This window comes from Coffea arabica, chromosome 5c (genome assembly GCF_036785885.1).
Source record: "Coffea arabica cultivar ET-39 chromosome 5c, Coffea Arabica ET-39 HiFi, whole genome shotgun sequence".
Lineage (NCBI taxonomy): Eukaryota > Viridiplantae > Streptophyta > Magnoliopsida > Gentianales > Rubiaceae > Coffea > Coffea arabica.
Genome location: NC_092319.1, coordinates 267,034 through 286,876, shown reverse-complemented (window position 1 = coordinate 286,876; position 19,843 = coordinate 267,034). Strand labels below are relative to the sequence as shown.

Sequence of the window (19,843 nt, the reverse complement as noted above, 5' to 3'; positions counted from 1 at the left end):
GGGGTTTAAAAAAACAAAAAGACGCCGTTGCCGGGGATCGAACCCGGGTCACCCGCGTGACAGGCGGGAATACTCACCACTATACTACAACGACAGGTTGATGGTTTCGGCCAGTGACTAAAATGACGCGTAAAATCGTGACAAAACGAACCAATGTAGTAACAGACAGCCAGCTTCCACGTAAGCGGACGGAAGTCCCCTCCTGCTTTCTTCGGCAGACTCTCACAATCCGACTCCCAGTTTATATATAGAAGATTAGCAGAATAATTCAGTTATAGCGGGTTACCCGTTAGAATAAGTTAGATTAAGAGTAAGAGTAATTGATGATAATTCACAAAAAAAAAAATAAAAATCCAGTTACAGCTTACACTAATCAATTATCCATCATCACTCGCATCTATTCATTGCAAGAAATTTCCGGCATCCACTCTCCATCACTTCATCAGCTAAAATAATAAAATAATAAATGGAGCTCTTTTCCCACTTTGCCTCTCATTTCACCCTTTTTTTTTTATCAGCAACGATACATTTGTATAACTTACTCTATCCTAATTTAAGGGAGGGAGCCTAAGGAGGCTGTTGTAAGGGCTAGTGAGTATACAAATCCAATTATATCAAAGGAGTATTATGACACAACTCTTAGATTTTTTTCACTGCTGGTAAGAGTTCAAACCTTACCGACAACCCAAAAAGAGACTTAAGTCCCTCCCTCCCTGATGGCCACTGAGCCGTTGGCTGGTGGTTTGCCCCTCACTTCACTCGAGAGTGTAGATTGAAAGCGACTGTACGAAAAGGTGAATTCAGCGTCAAACAGATTCCTATGACCATAACAGAAATGAATATACATGCGTAATGCATTACATATGTACGAGTAAACGTTTCCATAAATATAACTTGGAGAGCAAGATTAGAGGGCCCCGCCAAATTTACCGTTTGATACTGCTGATACTTAAAATATCGTCTACCGAGGCAACTTCCCACTTTTTTCCCTCGCAAACTTCCCACTTGCTGAGGCAGCCCGTGTCCGAACCCCAGCCTCGGAGTCTGGTTTCGTCAACGGTGGGCCATATAAATTAAAGGGCGGTTTCTCTCTGTTTCATCAATTAGTACCCGGAAAGTTTTTAAAATATCATTTACTTCATTTATTTTTGTTATTTATGTAATAAAATTTTTAAAAGTGTTAAACTACCTTCTTAATACTAAATGAAAATATTCGTACATCACCTTATTTTACTTCAAAAAAATTATCACTTAAAAAATAATCTCTAGTAATATTGTCATATCATAATGCTATAATCCATAAATTATAAATTTGAAAAATAAAAAAAGATATTTACACAGAAATACATTTGCATCAATTGAACTTTATATACTCAAAATCGAGTTCTTATAAATTTTATTTTTTTCAACTTCTTCTCAACTCGTGCCTAAATCTTTTAAATTGTACTGATCATTATAAAAATAAATTTAAAATAAGTAAATAAATCATGTCCCATTCTTTCACAATCACAAGAAGTAAATGATAAATAAAATTAAAGTTATTATAATTTACAAATAAAATATTGTATAATCATCTAAAAAATGAATAAGAGAGAATATTGGGGAAAAGAGAAAAAGAAGAAAATGACTTTCATTTCTTATTCTTCTTTTAATTTTTTAAATTTATTTATTTGATATATAAATTATGTATTAAGCGAGGGTTAATATAATCTTTTTACAATTATTAGAGGAGGTAAATGATATTTTTAAAATTTTAAAAGTGTTAAGTGATATTAGAAGAAATTTCAAAGCAAGCTTCTGATATTATACCTAAACTAAAAGTAAGGGAAAAAACTACTAATCGCTCGAAGCATTGGTGAACAGCGAGATTCTAAACCGGACCTACAGGTTCGGATTCCAAGCCTCCCGCGACTAAGTTTTCCCGCTCTTCCACACCGCTCTCAATAATCTCCTCTAGTCTCCTCTCTTGTGATGAGACTAGAGTTACTTAGCCGAGTGGAGAGAGTGTGTTGTGAAACTACGCGAGAGGCACAAAAGGCAGTCAGCTCAGCTGCTGCTTCTCAGCTATCGCCCGTTTATTTCCTCCAACTTATTCTCTGTGTCGTAGTATCGGTTGAACGCCATGGCAAGGTAAACAAAAAATCACACAAACACCTCCCCTGTATCTATTACTACCATAGCGGTATCAAAATTTACATTAGAAAAAAGGGGTTTATTTTCTTTTTTTTTTAAATAAATGAAAAAGGTTTTCTATTAAAGTCTCCTGAATTGATTTTCATCATTGGGTGTGGTCCGAAGCCACGGGAGACGTTTCAGATAGAATGTACTGAAAGCTGTGATCTTTTGTTTACCGGGGTTCTGTGTTATCTATTTTAGTCATTAATGTGTTGTTTGGGAAAGGTTGTGTGACAAGCTGAGATATTGATGTTCGTCTGATAGTCGGATGTGATTTTATTCCAATGTGTTTTATTTTGTGGGTTAGCCAACTTGGGGTTGAGAGAATTTTCATTATCTGACGATGGATTAAGATCTTTAGTACATGTCGACGATAGCCAGAGATGTCAGCTAGACCACCACCGGATTGTGAGGATTTTGGTTTGATTCAGCTACATTTCCGGTACACTGAGAATGATAAAAAAAAAAAAAAAGGAGCTGGTTTGTTGGCCGGTGGTGGATTTTTATCAATTTTATAACAAGGGACAATATTTTATCCATATCAACGTTGCTTGGATGTACCGGTTAATTTTAGGTCGCATGCCTAGTTTTCGATTGGTTTATAATGTGTTTGATAGGTTACTAGAAGCATTCAAGTACCTTCTACGATATTCTTCAGTAATATAAAGAAACCATTAGATAAGGCAATCATTTGTTAGTCGAGTCTGGCCAGGCAATGCATCGCAGATTAGATATCAAAGAATTTGCCATTTCCCCTGTAGAACTTCTACAATGTACTCATGCATATTCGGTATTTCAGTTCTGCTTTCATTCCTCAATTTGTTCACTGTCCGTTTCTTAACTAGCATGAAAGTGGTTTTTTTCCAATCAGACGATCTACATTGGTATCTCTGTATCTTTTTGGATTTTCGATTCAAGGGAGACTCTAAGCCTAACAATGGGTAAGATTAAATGGGAGGGCTAGAGAGTTGGGCACGGATACTCTGCTAACCTCCCTACAAGCAGAGTTGGGGTGGGGACAAATTTCATGGTTGCTCTGCTATTGCTGCTTTTATTGTTCTGCACCCTCTCTACTTTTACTTCTCTGGGCAAATAGAATTCTGTCTATTGTTTTCCAACTTAGTCTAACTCAAACTGATTGATGTAGGTCTTGGGTTATTGATAGCAGAGGACTTGCAACAAAGGTGAAAAATGCCGTTCTGCCCACTGCACATCAAATCAAAGATTGTGGAGCAAATCGTGAATGCCCAAAGTGTCACTATATAATTGATAACAGTGATGTAAGCTTTTTTTTTTTCCTTCAATGCACTTTCTAGTAGCTTATTTTTCTTGTGTGCTAATTATTCTTCACAAAAATGTCTTTCTTGAGATGCAGTATTTGTGCTGAGCGTCCATATACAAGTAGACTTAATTGCATTTTAGACTTGACAGCCTTCTTTTATTCTTTAAAAGTGAGGTTGACATATATATTGGAAGCATGCTCTTGATGTACTTCTTATAATGCCTGGTCTCTCAGATTTGTCATGAATGGCCTGGCTTGCCTGCTGGTGTAAAGTTTGACCCATCTGATGCAGAGTTATTAGAACACTTGGCAGCAAAATGTGGGGTAGGAAACTCGGAGTCCCACAAGTTCATTGATGAGTTCATTCCAACACTTGAGGGTGATGAAGGAATATGTTATACTCATCCTGAAAATCTTCCAGGTGAACAAACTCCCATTAATTAAAGATGAATGCTATTTCTCTTTTATTTTGTGATAGCATTAGCACTTTGATTTCTGAGAAGGATTTGAACCAAAAGACTACTGTGGAAAATGTATACTCTTCTGCTTTGGATGTGCACTGATGATACCCATTAAAACTTTGAAGCAACAGCAATTTGATGCCATTGCTGGAGAATTTGACTTAAGTTTGTCTCATTTGTGTTGTCCACAATAGGAATTAACCTTGTGAGAAAATTGCATGATCATGTTGCTGTGAATACTTCTCTACTTGAAACTGGGAATAATCATAATTGTCATGCTGTTAGATGTACTTTAATGTAATCGTGTTTTTGGTGTGACCAATTTTAATGCTACTGACAAACTATTTTATTTCAATTACGTTTTTCTTTCTTTTTATTGCCTGCAGTTATCATCATTTTCAGTCAATCTGATAGCTCCTATTCACTCGATTGAATGTGTTATTAGTACAAAATTTTTTATCATGTTGAGCATCAACCACGAGTAGACCAATTCTATTGGGTTCATTTAGTCTTGTGGCTACGTCTCTAAATTATCATCTTAACTTCTTTTCAGGTGCTAAGAAAGACGGAAGCACTGTCCACTTCTTCTACCGTACTACAAATGCATATGCAACTGGCCAGCGGAAGCGTCGTAAAATTCATATCGAAAATAGCTTGATAAACGAGCAAGTCCGCTGGCATAAGACTGGTAAAACCAAAACTGTTATGGACAATGGGATCCAAAAAGGATGTAAGAAGATAATGGTTCTCTACCGAACTTCAAAAAGAGGTTCCAAACCTGATAAGTCTAAATGGGTTATGCATCAGTATCATCTAGGAAGTGATGAAGATGAAAAAGAAGGACAATATGTGGTTTCCAAGATTTTCTATCAGCAGCACAAGCAAGTGGATAATAATGATACTTCCATAAAAATTGAGCAGAGTGATAACCATGATGCTTTATTAACAACCGAGCAAAGTGATAAACATAATGCTTATGATGGTTCTCCATCAATTTTGGATTATGATATTGGGACGTCTCGAACCAGTCCCAGGACTCCTAAGATAGTTGCTCCTGACCCACCTCGTCCTGGTGAAACCCCTTCCTTTGATGATGCCACAGATGATTATTCAATGCAACCATCTTTTCAGGTTTGAAGTAACTTTGAGTAAATATGTTTTTCTGCCTTGCTAAATAATGTCTTAGATTGTGTAGTTACTTAAGACTGAATGGTATTATACGAAAAACAAAAGTAATGCTTGAGCAACTGGTTACTCTTTTTTTTTTTTTGGTGCTTTTTATCATGTTAATCAGTAGGGTGAGCAAATATAAGAATAGACCAATGCTGTACAGCTAAAGTAGTACGTTTCTTCACTTTGACATTCTCAAGATTTTTCCAGAAAGTAATTGTTTGCTAATGTGGCATAAAAGGCGTATAGTACAGGATAATCTTATCGATCATGTTATCTTTGTCTGAATGCTGTGAATGTTTAGGAACAAGTATCTCATGGGTTTAGTTTATACTATCAACTTGAGAACTTAGTTCTCATTCTAGTTGCTATAACATGAATTAGGAGATGGGCTTTGTCAAAGAAGCATTGAATTCTTCTTCGTCTGATGCTCAAGTAAAAGATAAGACAGAACACAACACTTGGTTGGCTGGAGAATCCCAGGCTGCTGACGTAAATGGTGTGGATGAGCTGCTCTTATGCAATGAGATTATTGATTCATCGATCCTTTCCGGTGATTTTGGACTTGATGGTGGGCCTTTCGGCGGTCTTACTCGCAATACAAATGATGTGCCACAAGTTGTTGGGAGCTCTGCCTGTGGAATAGCTGAACTTGAGAACTTGGAACTGGATTCTCCACCGGACTTTCAGCTTGGGGTAAGCTCTTTGTTTACTCTGTGACAAGTCTTCTGGATCTCTATCTTAAATAAACTGAAAATCATCTTGGGTCTACATGTGCAGGATCTGAATTTTGGTTCTCAAGACAGTGTTTTTAGTTGGCTGGACAAATTATAGGGAGAGAGAGAGAGTCACTCTTATGCTGTTCTAGGGCCAGAGTTTGTTCTTCCCCTAGTCCCTGCACCAACAATGATAGTTTCAAGATTATTGAGATTTTGGCCTCCCCGTGTTATGCTTTTGGCAAATGTAGTTAAACCTCTTAACAGGATGCAGACCTGCTAAGGCCGCGGAGTTTCAACTGCAAGTCCGTTTAAGGAAACACGTCCTCTGATAAAATGCACAATAACTCCAATTTTGGTCGTAAGGCCTTTGGCCCCTGTTCTTGTTGATCATTATCAGCTGAAAGTTTCATGAGGAGTCTGATACTTACTACTATATTATACTCAGTCAGACATTCGGCTTTCGGTGTGCTTTTCGGTCTGTAATTTGTAAATGTTCGCATTTCTGCTATTTGAAATCTATGGGATTTAAAAGCTTGGTCTGTTTTAATATCCCATGTGGAACCTCAATCATTTATTGACAAAGCTCATCTCATGCTGCTAATATAATCAGCGTACTCTATGCCTAAATTTTGTGCATATGGATTACCTTTTTAATAGGATAGCAGAAAGAGTGAAATGGGGCACCAATGCGATAGGATACTGCTGTTTTTGTTTCACTGTCACTGTCTAGAGGAATTTGATTCGCATCGAGCATGAGCAAATGTTAGCAGCGTCTCGGGGCTTCTGGGAATCCAGAAATGATGAAGAGTCTGTCCTCGTCCTCTACTTTGAACAAAAATTGCGATAGGGCACCATTCGTAGCAGCAGATCCAGCGATTTTGCACTTCTTCCCGGATGCCTTTTCTAGTGATGTGCTTCACTGGTACACTTGAGGAACTACTACACTGTTATCTGTTTATTGGACAGTGCTACAGTGCCTATAGTTATGGTAACAATATTAGGGAAACCTGCTATTATAGGTTTCTATTACCTTTAGTGACAGATCAAATCTTTTAGTGACTTTTTAAATATTATATTAAAATAATTAATATTAACTTTAGTAAGTTTTTAATTAAAACTAGTAAGTATATGCCTGAAAGATAAGATTTAGTCAGAAATAGAAATTTACACTTTGAGTAATTTAATTTACTTATTATTTGACAAAATTTACTTATGTTTAAATTAAACTTACCAATACTGAAAGTAAAAAATGTACATATTTAAGTAAAAAAACGGTTTTGGGTTCCTGAAAACGGTTTTGGGTATCACCTTTCTCTTTAAAGTTATCTACCTTCTTCTTATTCAGTTCCCAGTTCCAATGATACGATTGAATTCCCAGGCAAAGGTTTCCACTTTGATCCACACTTTCTCTTTGTTACAATTGAATAAATCTTCTCACTTCAAAATTTTCATCTTTAGTTCACACTTTGCTTCTATCCTTTCTCATCGTTCGGTTGGGTTTGAGTGCTGCCATATGCAAACACAACAAAAGGGTTAGCGACGGTGGTAGCCAGCCAAAGAGCATATGAAAAATAGCAGTGACGAGGTTAGATCATCATGTTCTCTTGAAATCGTTTGATTATATTGCTGTAATTTATTTATATTTCATTTGTTTTGTTTGTCAAGATTTTTTTGGGAAATCAAGGCTGAGAATTTGAAGATTTTATTGCAATTTTGGGGCCGAAAATGTCCGTTGAAACATCTAGGAAATGGTTGTAGTTTTGATTGTCTACGGGTAAAATATGTTTAATAGCCATGTGAAACATCTAGGAAAGGACTTGAGACCAGGCGTTTAAGTTAAATGTGATTAATTTGTGAATGCATATAAGATGTTTGGTGAAATGTCAAAGAGAAATTTGTATGTTGTGATTGCTACTCTGTGCGGGTGAGAATTACTAATATATTAGTAACTCAACATGAGCTTTATAACTTGAATTCTTCAGGCAAGAGAAGTTTCTCCCGTTTTGGAATTCTAAGTTGATACGCTTGATGGAGCATATGTTATTGAACTGAACTGATCTAGAATCATTGTTGCGAATCTGTTGTTTCTATGGAAATTTATTATCAGCCTCTTGAATTTTTTACTCCATTGTAACGTCTGCAATGCCACGGAAATTTGGCCATTATTACTCTTGTAAATCTGTGTTGCAGAAGCAATTCTTATTACCATCCTATGATACGTGTAGATTTTGTAGAATCACATCTTCCCTCTTCTTCAGTCAGGAAAGGAGAGAAAATTCATAGAACAGTTTCCGACCATCAATCAATTATGGTGTTATACATACTTCATTTTTTTGCATTTTTTTGTTTATTTTTCTTTTGAATGGTGTTGCATGGGGCAAACCTGCGGAATCCAGTGGTCTTTGAGCAAAGGATTGTCAAATGCTGGTTGTTGATACATATAGACACAATCAATTATATCACCGTCTTTGCTCTGTCATGAGAAAAAATTTTGAATTTCATTGTAAAGAGCCAAAGGCATTCAACATAATCTAATCTACCGACCCGCAAATTTGTGACTTTCATTGAACTAAGGATTAGATTATGCTGGTTGTTTCGATATTTTGGACATGTGAATAACTCATCTTCCTCCTAAAAAATTACTAATACGTAAACCCTTACCGGGAGAGTCAAAATAGCTTGTTAATGCCATTGCTATATCATAACGATTAGACTGGAACATAAATCTGTTGAATGGGTTGATTGGAACAAAATTCAGATGAATGGTTTATATGAGAATTGAGGTTTTCAATTAGTTTGATGATGGTTTGTAATATAGAGAGAATGGAGTTCTAATCATAAAATACCTAGAAAAGAAACGGGTTGCCAAGTCGAGAAGATAAGTAAGTTTTTAATTCAAACTAGTAAGTATATGCCTGAAAGATAAGTTTTAGTCAGAAATAGAAATTTACACTTTGAGTAATTTAATTTACTTATTATTTGACAAAATTTACTTATGTTTAAACTAAACTTACTAATACTAAAAGTAAAAAATTTACATATTTAAGTGAAAAAATCACCGGGTTTCTAAAAATGATTTTGGGTTGCTGAAAATGGTTTTGGGTTCCTGAAACACTTTCGGGTATCACCTATCTCTTTAAAGTCATCTGTCTTCTTCTTATTTAGTTCTCAATTCCAACGATACGATTGAATTCCCAGGCAAAGGTTTCCACTTTGGTCCATACTTTCTCTTGGTCCAATTGTTGTTGCTACAAAGGGACAAAAGGCAAAACAGTCCACTCACAAGCGAAAGCGAAGACGATGCAAAAATTGCAAGTAATCACCTACTCTTAAAATTGACTTATTCTACGGTTAGAATAGCTTTGCAAAACCAGATATGAATGAGCAATGCTAAATTTCATCCACTCATTGGCTTTATGTTAGAAGGCCAAAAATGTTAGTTATATATGTACACTTCATATACGCCTTTATAAATTCAATCTTATTGTTTATGGATTGTGCTTGGCAATTTTTTTCCCGTAGGTCATTTGGACATGATAGACGAAAATGTACTAAAGTGTGCACAGATGCATATGAAACTCACAATTATGATCATGTTGGGGCACCCAATAATGTTGAGAATGTAAATTTGAATCTGATAGGATCATCCGATGGCCTATTGCAATCAGATTCACAGCATGGATGCAATAAGGAATTAATGGATAGTAATTGGTTTCAAATCATTCTTCCTGGTCAGGTAATGTGTAGCTTGCTTTTATTTATTTTTGTGTGAAGGCATGAAATATAATGGTGCTCTATTTGCATTTGTATAGGCATTAATGTGGGCATGCAATCCTTCATTAATCCAAAGTCATGTACAAAACACTAGCTTGTTAGGAGATGAAAAGTATTCAGGTACATTTTTCCTTCTTCACGCCTAAGTTTTATGTTATTTATTTGCTATGATTATGTGTTGTTGTGGCCTTTTTTTAATACAAATCTTGTGATGGTTTTGTAGTGAATGAACCAGATTTCAGCCAAGACCATTAAGGAATTTTATTCTTGAGAGAGTACAAATGTTTTTGCACGTCTTTGCTCAAAGCTTTTAGGATGATTTAAGTTTCTTCGAAGGTAGTTTAATGCGTTTTGATTGTAAATCTGAACATAATCTCCTTAGTTTGCAATTTCTGGTGTTTACTTGTTTTAATGTGAATAATTTCAGCTTGCTTGGAAAAAAGTTTGGTGATCAAATTTCAGATATTGTTAGCATCCAAGTGCTCTTGGGTTTGTAAACCAGAAATGTCAATCCAAACTGAAGCTTTTGATAGTGATATTAGAGCCCTTGATGCTGGTGATCAAATTTTCAAATCAAGTTACTAGCCTTTTGATTGCTTCAGATTTCTGAAGCCAAAGTCTTTGTGCTCTAAATTCAGTTCTTGGCCATGTAATCTTGTCATGCTTAGATAGCTATATCTAGTGTCCTGCCAGCTTAATTTTGATGCGTAAGTATCAATTATTAAAAGTTAGATTCATTCTGATGCTCAAAATGAGCCGTTTTCTCCTATTTTGAAATACCAATTTCATATCAAATGTCTTGTGCATGTAGATTTTGCTGTTTACTTCAAATTGGACTGGCTTACTTGATGAGCAGAACTCGAAAAGCAACTCAAATACTCATGTTATACAATACTCAGCACACGGTTTTTTAGGCTTTAAAACGTCATTAATGAAAGTTACCCATTCGGTTGTTTAGGAATGTTAGGAGATTCGTCAAATTCAAATGACGATGCCTGAAACTTGTACTTATCCCCAAATTTGTGTTGTAGTACAGTATCAAGATCTTGCACCTATTCCATTCACCTATAAAAATTATGATTATCATAAAATGACATTTTATAATAATTTACATACTATTTGCCAATTAAAAGCAAGTTTCATAAAAAATGTGCATGTAAATCCATATTGTGAATGATACGAAATATATTTGAAACTCACGAAACTTAATATATGGGTAAATTTACTATAATTTTAAAAGATTACGCTACATTAGATACGATCACTTTACCTTTTATACTTGTGACCTAGAAAATAAATTTATTAAAACACATAACATTTATAAATGATGCATACATTTATTAAAATGCTTAAAACGCAAAACATTTATGAATGAAACATACAATCATTATTATACATTTATGTTACCAACAACTACTAACTATAATATTAAGTTTCAACCATTAATAAAAAAATCTTAGCACTAGTTTAAATAAACTTCTTAATACTTGTTTCATATAAGTTTCTTTAAGTAATATAGTAAATTTATGCCACAAACTAGTAAGTTTTGATGATTAACCAAATTATTATTCTTTCAACAAGATTTACTATTAATCTATAAAAACTTACTATTATTTGAACTAAACTTACTCCCCACAAAACTAAGTTTCGAATGTAGAGTAGTAATTTAATTTTTAAAAAAAGTAACTTTCATTTTTATTTCGATTTACTTTTTGAAACATAAATAGGATAACACTTATATGACCATTTTCGATTTATTTTTTATTTACTTTTAGCGGCCATTTGATTATTTGATAGGCTTATCCACCTAAATAGGATAACACTTAAAAATAAGAAAGTAAGTTTTCCATCTAAAATAGTAAGTTAACAGTAATAAATTAGTAACTTTTATACTTCAAAATGTAAATTGGAATAAATATTAAACTTACTTTTTAAATAAATAAATTACTACTTTATATCCCAAACTTACTTTTTATAGTGTAAGTTTAATTCATGTAATAGTAAGTTTTAATACATAAATAGTAATTCTTACTGATAACATGGTAAAATTGATTAATAATCAAAATTTACTGATTTATGAGACACATGTACTATTTTACTTTAAAACATATTTCAAACTAGTGTTAGGGAATTTATTTGAAATAACGATAAGATGTTTTATTAATGATTAATTTTTAGTACCTTAGTTAGTAAGTACTCATAATATACCTGTATAATACAAGATTATAGTTAACATTTAAAAAAATTTATTTACATATTTTAAAATACTATGGAAAAAAGTTTGACTTTTCACATAATCTCGTAAAATATGTAATAAAATTTTGTCGTATTATAAGTTTTTAATTATTTTCAATTTTTGAAAAGTTTGAAAGTTTGGATAATAATAACAACAAATCTTCCTAGTTATATATAGAATATTACTTGTTTATATATCAAAATTTTTATAAATTAACACCTATGAATATAATAAAATGATAAAGTTTTAATAAATTTACATCTGAGACACAAGAAATAATAAGAGTAAAAGCCTAAACAAAATGAGAAATAATATAATAACAAAAATTATAAATTTAGTATAACAATTAATATAAGAAAATTAAATTAAATTTAGAAGGTAAATTAAATAACAATGTCAAGGTTAGAGGTCATGGTAAATGTTACAAATTTTAGGAGAAAGTATGTACTGTAAAAATGGTTTAATAATTTTCTATTAAGCATAACTATTGCATACAAAAGGAAAAGATATTTGATTTTATTTTGCTTTGATTAGAAGAACTTGTACTAGTAATAAAAGAAATTTCAATTCAACAATCAACGTGTACATGATTACAGTAATTTTTTAGTCATTTAGACTAATATGTGTCATAAAGTAGTCAGATTTAGTCGTTTGTGAATTCATAATTTTAACAGTTTACATAAAATTCATCTATTAAAAATTATGATTATTATAAAATGCCCTTTTATAATAATTTACTTACCATTTGCCAATAAAAAAAGAGTTTGATAGAAAACATATGGATACAAATCCATAATGTAAATGATACAAAGTATGTTTGAAAGTCACAAAACTTAACATATGGGTAATTTTACTATAATTTTCAAAGATTATTCTATGTTAATACAACTTTAATTTTTATACTTGTGACCCAGAAAATAAATTTATTAAGATTTTACCATTTTATTAAATTCATAGGCATTAATATATGAAAATTGCGTACCATTTTATTATATTCATCGGTGTCCATATATGGAAATTGTGATGTATAGATAAGTGCAATTCTATATATAACTCAAAAGATTTTTTTTTACTGTCATCCAAACTTTTTAACCTTTTACAAATTCAAAAATAATTCAAAATTTATAATATGACAAATTATTCTTACATATTTTATAAGGTCATATGCAAAAAAAAAGTTTTCATAGTTTATTTAAAATGCTTAAAACATATAACATTTATAAATGATACGTACAATTGTGTATCATACATTTACATTACGAGTAATTACTAACTATAATACTAAGTTTCAATTATTAATAAAAAATCTTAGCATTATTTCAAATAAACTTCCTAATACTTGTTCCATATAAGTTTCTTTAAGTAAAATAGTAAATTTATGCCATAAACTAGTAAGTTTTGATGATTAACCCAAATTTACTATTCTATCAACAATATTTACTATTAGTCTATAAAAACTTACTATTATTTGAACTAAACTTACTCTCCAAAAAGTAAGTTTTAGATATAGAGTAGTTATCTACTTCAAAAAAAAAGTAAGTTCCATATTTCTTCAAATTTACTTTTTGAGACATAAAAGTTACTAATTTCTTGAGTTAACTTACTATTTTTAATGTAAAACTTACTAACCATATTTTTAGGTACTATTTTATTTAGATGACCAGTATAACAGGTAATCAAATGGTCGCTAAAAGTGTTTTTACCTGTTATATCAGGTAAAAACAGTTTCGTTATCATAACGCTCGTTACTTCAGACTTTTCCCTGTTTATTATATTTTTATTATACGTTTGGAGCCACAAGCGAAAGGATAGGAACATCCGATCCATCCCTCCGCCCGCATGAATTTTCAATTTTGGAGCAACCCATTAGTTAAGCGAACGACGTCGTTAGCTTCAACCCATAAATTAAACGAGTCGAGCGAGAGCCCACGTCTAATATTTTTCTAAAACCCCTAAAAAAACCCACAGCAGCAATAAGCAAAAATATCTGTGGTTGCATCCTCCTCCAAATTCCCAATCCATTGGAAATGCAATCTTCATCTTCGACTTGCTAGGTGATTTAAATAGAGAAAATATATATATATATATATACACAAGATCAAATCATAACGGCAGCCTTTTAGATCATCATATATTGGCCATAATGTTGGCTGCTAAAAATCTTCAAAGACAGTCCCTCAGAGCCCTCTCTTCTCTCTTCTTCTTCAATTCCTCCAAGTAATGCTCCTTCTGTTCTATGTGTGTCTCTCTCCGTTTGCTTTTTGAATTCTTGCTAAAGTTTTCTTTCTTTCTTTCTTACTTTTTAAAGGAATGCGGTGAAGGGTGAAGGAGATGGTTGGACGAAATGGGGCGGCGGCGGCGTGATTGAGGGGAGTGTTTTTCCTGTGAAAGATGTGTGTTTTGTTTCAATGAGGAGAGTGTGGAATGGCTTCGACGGGGCTCGGGGATTGTCAGCCAAGAGTATGAGGAGCAAAGTGGAGAGGCGGATGCGAAAGGAATCGGGCAAAACCTTGAGAGAGATTCGGCGGGCTAAGAAGTTGAGGAAGAAATTGATGACTGACGAGGAACGCCTTATTTACAATCTCAGAAGAGTACGTTGCTCCTCTTTATTCTTTTTTAACTCCAATTATCTCTTCTTCACCTCCATCCTTTTCAAAGCATCAAGTTTTGTTCTTTCCCTTCAACTAGTCGAATTATATCCTTTAGTGACCAAGTGCAGGATGAATTTCCTGAGAAGTGAAAGAAATTACTGATGACGAATTTAGTAAAATAATGGCTATGCACCTTGAGGTGTGCTCTATGTGAAGGACAAAATATTGAGAATTTTCGTTTGATCAGTTCCATGATTAAGAGAACATGGTTCATTAGTGGTTCTGCTATGCTTTCTTTTTGCGCACTTGTGATTTACATTCACATATGCCTCTATAGTATTCGATCTCTGTTGTCTTGTGTTTGATACTTTTGGTTTATGGGAATCATTAGTGGCGGATTTTGTGGATGGAGTTTGATACTTTTGCTTCGCTACTCAGATCTTGTTAGTGGGATGAATTGTACTGTCTGTGTGGTTCTGTCTTATGTTACAGTACGGATCTTCTTTCGTGTCACTCCACACTTAATTCTCTCTTTGCTGATGAGATGGTCATATATAACCAATAAGCTAATACATGATGCGTATTAGCTGTTATCAGCTGCTGATGATATATGGCATCTCATTTTTTTGCTGTGCATTAGCATAAAAATATCTTTAGAACTCATTTCTTCTGTGATGGCATACCAGCTTATTGTCTTACGTTAGATATGTCTGTTTTGAACTAGTGTAGGCAAAGAAAAAGGTGGCATTGCTTCTGCAGAAGCTGAAAAAATATGAGCTTCCTGAGCTACCACCTCCATGCCATGACCCTGAGCTATTAACTCCCGAGCAACTGCAGGCATATAAGAAGATTGGCTACAGAAATAGAAATTATGTTCCTGTTGGAGTTCGTGGAGTCTTTGGTGGAGTTGTACAAAATATGCACCTCCATTGGAAGTTTCATGAGACCGTACAGGTTTGTTGCGATAACTTCCCCAAGGAAAGGATTAAGGAAATGGCTAGCATGCTGGCAAGACTGAGTGGGGGAATTGTGGTTAACGTGCATAATGTGAAAACAATCATAATGTTTCGTGGCAGAAACTATCGGCAACCAAAGAATTTGATACCTATCAACACTCTTACAAAGAGGAAGGTCAGTTATGTAGCTTTCTTCTCTGTTTTATGCCATTTTATTGCCTGCAAGGTGATTTACTAACTCTAAAGTTGTTTGCCTTTCCAATTTTATTCTTCCAAGCTTATGCTTCAGAGTTTTTTTTTTTTTAATATCCTTCTTGTAAGCGTCTGTACTTATTGGAACTTACATGTATACTACCAAGTCAAGCTTTTCTAAAGGATTTAAATTGTCTGGAAATGGTGCCAAAAATTGCCTGCTGGAAAATATTTGTAGAAAATGAAAGGTTTAACTGGGGAGTTTCGTTTTAGAACATTGGAAGTGTGGATTTGTTAAATAATTCATTCTTTGACTTGTTATCTTTGTTTTGCAGGCATTGTTCAAAGCCAGATTTGAACAAGCACTAGAATCTCAGAAACTAAACATTAAGAAAATCGAGCAGGAGCTCCGCCGGAAGGGAGTAAATCCTGATGATCCTGTTGCAATGGCTAGTATCCAAAGAGTAGCTTCAACATTCTTCAATGCAATTGACAAGAAAGAAGGAAGCCCCTACGTCTTCCAGAGGGACAAAAAGACAGAGATGGTGTCTATTAGCGATCTGCAACAATCACAATCTGCTGAAGACAGTGACCAGGAGGAGCTTGACAGATTCATAGCTGAGATAGAGGATGCAGCTGATAAAGAATGGGCTGCTGAGGAAGCTGCAGAGAAAGAAGAGTTTGGAAAAATCAGATACTGGAACAAGGAAGATTCAGGTGATAGATTCAGAAGATCTGAAAAGATTGGAGGTGATGAATCTGATGATAATATCAGAGGAAGGACACAGAACTGGAGTAGTGCGCGTGGCAGGGAAAGAATCACTGCTTCTGATGATGACGATGGAGATATGTCTGAGGATGATGGTGGATGGGATTCCAATGATAGTCAGGATGTAAGTAATGATGAGACTGATTGTAGTGACTCTGGTGAAGCTCGTGACCGATTTTCTGGGCACAAAGTAGCAAGAAGGCAACAAGATAAGATTCTTAGAAGCAGTAAAAGCACAAGCTTCAGCAGAAATGAGAAATCTAAGTTACGTGTAGAAAAGGTTGTCAAAGATTCCATTTCAGATGGTATGTTGAGTGATCTGGAAGATGTCATGTACGAATCAGATGATAGGGAAAGGCAGAATGTGATGAAATCTAGAGCTCCTGGTTACAATTACCAGAGCAGTACCGATGAGGATGACTATGATCATACGAGGACAGGTAATAAAGATGGTATTGGTAGGATAAAGAGTCCTCCAAATGATGCTGACAGTTCTGCAGCAATTCACCTGGATTTTGGGGTATCAAGGGCAGGGAGTATGAAGGACAATAAAGCCTTGAGAGGCAATTCTGGGGGAGATTGGGGAAGACCTAATGCTGCGATTTCTCATATGTTTAGTGAGTCAGATGCTGAAGAAAACCTTGTCCCAGGAACATCGGAGAATTGTAAGGATTACATTTACAATGAGGAAAATTATGAGCTGAAGAAGGATAACCAGAAGAATAATGGGCATGGCAGAAATATCAAAAACTTTAAAGAGTTAGATGAAACTTGGGATAGTGATTAGTTAAGTTAGGATGCAACTTGATTGTAACATGTTAAGAGTAACCAACCAATACTGGAGATGCACCTCTGGGGCAAGAGCAGGTAATAGGGTAAATATGACAGCTAGATCACTCCATGGATGTTAATTGTAAAGCAAACAGAAAGACTGGAGCAAAATATTTCAGAGGGTTCTTGTCCTGTGAGAGCAACTGGAAGTTCTCTCTAGTTTTTGTTGAGATGGGCTAAAACGAACCAAACATGCTAGCCTATAGACTATTTAAGAATGTACGCTGTGCGCAATGGTGTTCCATTATTTGGTAGGATGGTCAGTGTCCAATCTTTTCCAATTGTTCAGCAGCCTGTTTGTGTTTCTTGGGTTGCGGACATATTTGCTACTACGGATGTTTTGAGGAGTACTTGGTTCTGTTTATGCGGACCAGGTTCTGTCTATACAGATAACTGGACTTGCTCTGAAACCTTGATGCATTTTCAAGGGCTTGCAGTTGGAAACCACAATCTGAACTACTCAAAAGACAAACTGGAGGTGTGATATCTGCTTGGCATTTTTTTCCCTGGCATGCAAAATTGGAGTTGGAGGGTATTTTTCTGGGAAACATGGCATGGACAGTGTCCCATTCGAGCAATAATAAATGTTGACACGGTGAATTTTCTGTCAGTTTCAGCATCCACTCCAGCCTACTGTATTATCTACTTTGAGAAAACAATGCTTTATTGCCTGTCATGTTGTCGCTCTTTCGTCTATCCTATATGAAAACATTGTGATTCGAGTTTTGAGATGAGGATGTTTGCAGTTATGGTAAAGGTTTTTTAGGTACGTATAAACGGCAAGTAATAATGAAATGAGGGAATGGAGACAGAATAGTAGTCAAAGACTCAACTCTTTTGAGACAAGTACAAGTGGAGAACTGGGGATTGGTGAGGCTGCCAAACTCAACTTCTTGAACTCTTTAATAGCTAGTGCAAATTCAATAGCATATAACACGTTTAGTTCTGGGATGCATCCATGCATGGATGAATTTCGAAAAGGTTATCTAGAAGGAGAGGGTAATGAGTATTGCCTAAAGTCTTAGCTGTTTTTTTGGCACATAGTCCTCCTGAACTTCTTGGTAGAAATGCACTTTGGTAGGTAAATTTATGGTGGAAAATTCAGCACCGTTTGTAAAGTCTGGTAACTTTTCCGAAATGGCTTGATTAAGTTGTTATGAATGTGCTCCAAAAAAAAAATAAAAAGTTATGAATGTTGTTTGTTCAACGAAAAGTGTGCTTAGTTTTGATCCTCGATGGGTCGTGAATGGTGCCTTTGGAGCTAGTTGTTGGGAAGCCAATTGAGAACCCCGTTGGGGAGGTGAGAGAGTTTCTATTAAAGGTGGACAAAACTGAAAACGCTAGCTCTTTAAACAAGAGCAGACAAATGTATGACAAACCGTTTATCTAAGTTCCTGAGGCTCTGTTTGGGATTGCGGTGCTTTTGTTAAAAAAGTACTTTTAAAGTGTTTAGTGAATATCATTCCATAAAATTAGGAGTCGAGTTTTTTATGTTAAAAGTATTTTTAGCAAAAACTCAAATTTGGTGTTTTTAAAATAGCTTTCATAATTTATAATAATAATAAAAAAAAAGAAACATCAAATTTAATCATTTTATCTTAGATTATGAGCCAAATAAAGAGATAAATACTTTTAAAAATTTCTAAATTACACATTATTCGATGCAAAAAGCACTTATTGAAATGCGTTTTCAAAAAATATATTTAAAAGCATTTAAATAGTTAATAAGTACTTTTATTAAAAGCTTTATTGAAAAAGTACTTTTTAATGAATCACCGCAACTCCAAACGGCCCTTAATGTACCATAAGATAGAGCCAAACGTGGATTAGAAATACAAATACTACCGTGCGAGCAATTTTTAATAAGAGATGCATTTGCACAGAGCCCTAAAGTTGTTCAACTTAACAACCAATATATTATTGTTCTTGATTATCTGGAAATTTCTTTTATTTAACCGGACACTGAACTTGGAATTGGTCCCGGAATCCCAAATCTTTCTGGAACCGGGAAAGGTGACTTTGAAGTCAAAATTCCAACTTCTGGTCAGACAGACAACAAATGTAATGTTTCCTTAAAAGCGTTTGAAGCCCAAAGTGTGAACTAACCTAGTTTTGGTCTGTCCTTTGGAAAAACCATGCATGCAACTGTGTGTCGGCTAAGAACGGAAGGGGCGGTAGAAATTTCACCACTCCTTCCTGGAAGCATCGCAGCAAGATGCAAGGTATCATCTTTAATTAATAGACGGTGGTATTTATGTTGGCGTAGAGAGTGAATCCTTTTGCACAAGATAAAAAGATGGGTCCAGTTTGCAGTTGTAAAGTAAAGGTCGTATGCTCCAATAAGAAGAAGTTGTTGACTACCCTCTTCCTATCCAAATAACAACGGGGTTCACCACAGGGGGACACGTGACATTCCAGTCGAAACCTGACAAACCACCACCCCGGTGGCCATAATCGAATAATTATGGTGGTGGTGGTTCAATTCAGAATACGCACTTGGAAAAAGAACCAACTTGAATTCAGAGCACATTTGTAGTCAGATCAAAGTGCAAAGAAGCCGAAACCACATCACATCACATGCTAGTCGTAAATTTTTGGTCTACTGCAACAACCGTCTTACAAAGCCTAGGAATTGTTCCTTGATCCTTAAAGTTTTGTCAAACTTGCTCTAGATTCAGTCACCAGCA

At 34.7% G+C, this 19,843-nt stretch overlaps 2 protein-coding genes, 1 long non-coding RNA gene and 1 other non-coding gene across 7 annotated transcripts; 3 read left to right on the top strand and 1 right to left on the bottom strand.

Annotated features, from left to right (window-relative positions):
- Positions 1–22: 22 nt before the first annotated feature.
- On the bottom strand, positions 23–94 carry TRNAD-GUC (transfer RNA aspartic acid (anticodon GUC)). Its single transcript has one exon. It is a non-coding gene; the product is annotated as a tRNA-Asp (tRNA).
- A 1,828-nt stretch (positions 95–1,922) lies between these two features.
- LOC140007576 (SUPPRESSOR OF GAMMA RESPONSE 1-like) lies at positions 1,923–6,356 on the top strand. The gene is made up of 6 exons (XM_072050284.1): positions 1,923–2,130; positions 3,323–3,455; positions 3,692–3,878; positions 4,472–5,049; positions 5,473–5,784; positions 5,869–6,356. Exons 1-6 carry the CDS (start codon positions 2,123–2,125, stop codon positions 5,920–5,922), a joined length of 1,272 nt encoding a protein of 423 aa, XP_071906385.1. The 5' UTR covers positions 1,923–2,122; the 3' UTR covers positions 5,923–6,356.
- Positions 6,357–6,790: 434 nt separating this feature from the next.
- On the top strand, positions 6,791–10,636 carry LOC140007575 (uncharacterized). 4 transcript variants are annotated; one of them, XR_011814873.1, is made up of 6 exons: positions 6,791–7,392; positions 9,006–9,122; positions 9,330–9,543; positions 9,620–9,701; positions 9,805–9,917; positions 10,009–10,333. It is a non-coding gene; the product is annotated as an uncharacterized lncRNA (long non-coding RNA). The 4 variants fall into 4 exon arrangements; XR_011814871.1 differs by lacking the exon at positions 6,791–7,392 and adding an exon at positions 10,393–10,636 and having other exon boundaries at positions 8,109–9,122; positions 10,009–10,288; XR_011814870.1 differs by lacking the exon at positions 6,791–7,392 and having other exon boundaries at positions 8,129–9,122.
- Positions 10,637–13,769: 3,133 nt separating this feature from the next.
- On the top strand, positions 13,770–17,887 carry LOC140007574 (uncharacterized). Its single transcript, XM_072050283.1, has 4 exons — positions 13,770–14,034; positions 14,126–14,408; positions 15,138–15,539; positions 15,892–17,887. Exons 1-4 carry the CDS (start codon positions 13,961–13,963, stop codon positions 17,110–17,112), a joined length of 1,980 nt encoding a protein of 659 aa, XP_071906384.1. The 5' UTR covers positions 13,770–13,960; the 3' UTR covers positions 17,113–17,887.
- The last annotated feature ends 1,956 nt before the right edge of the window (positions 17,888–19,843 follow it).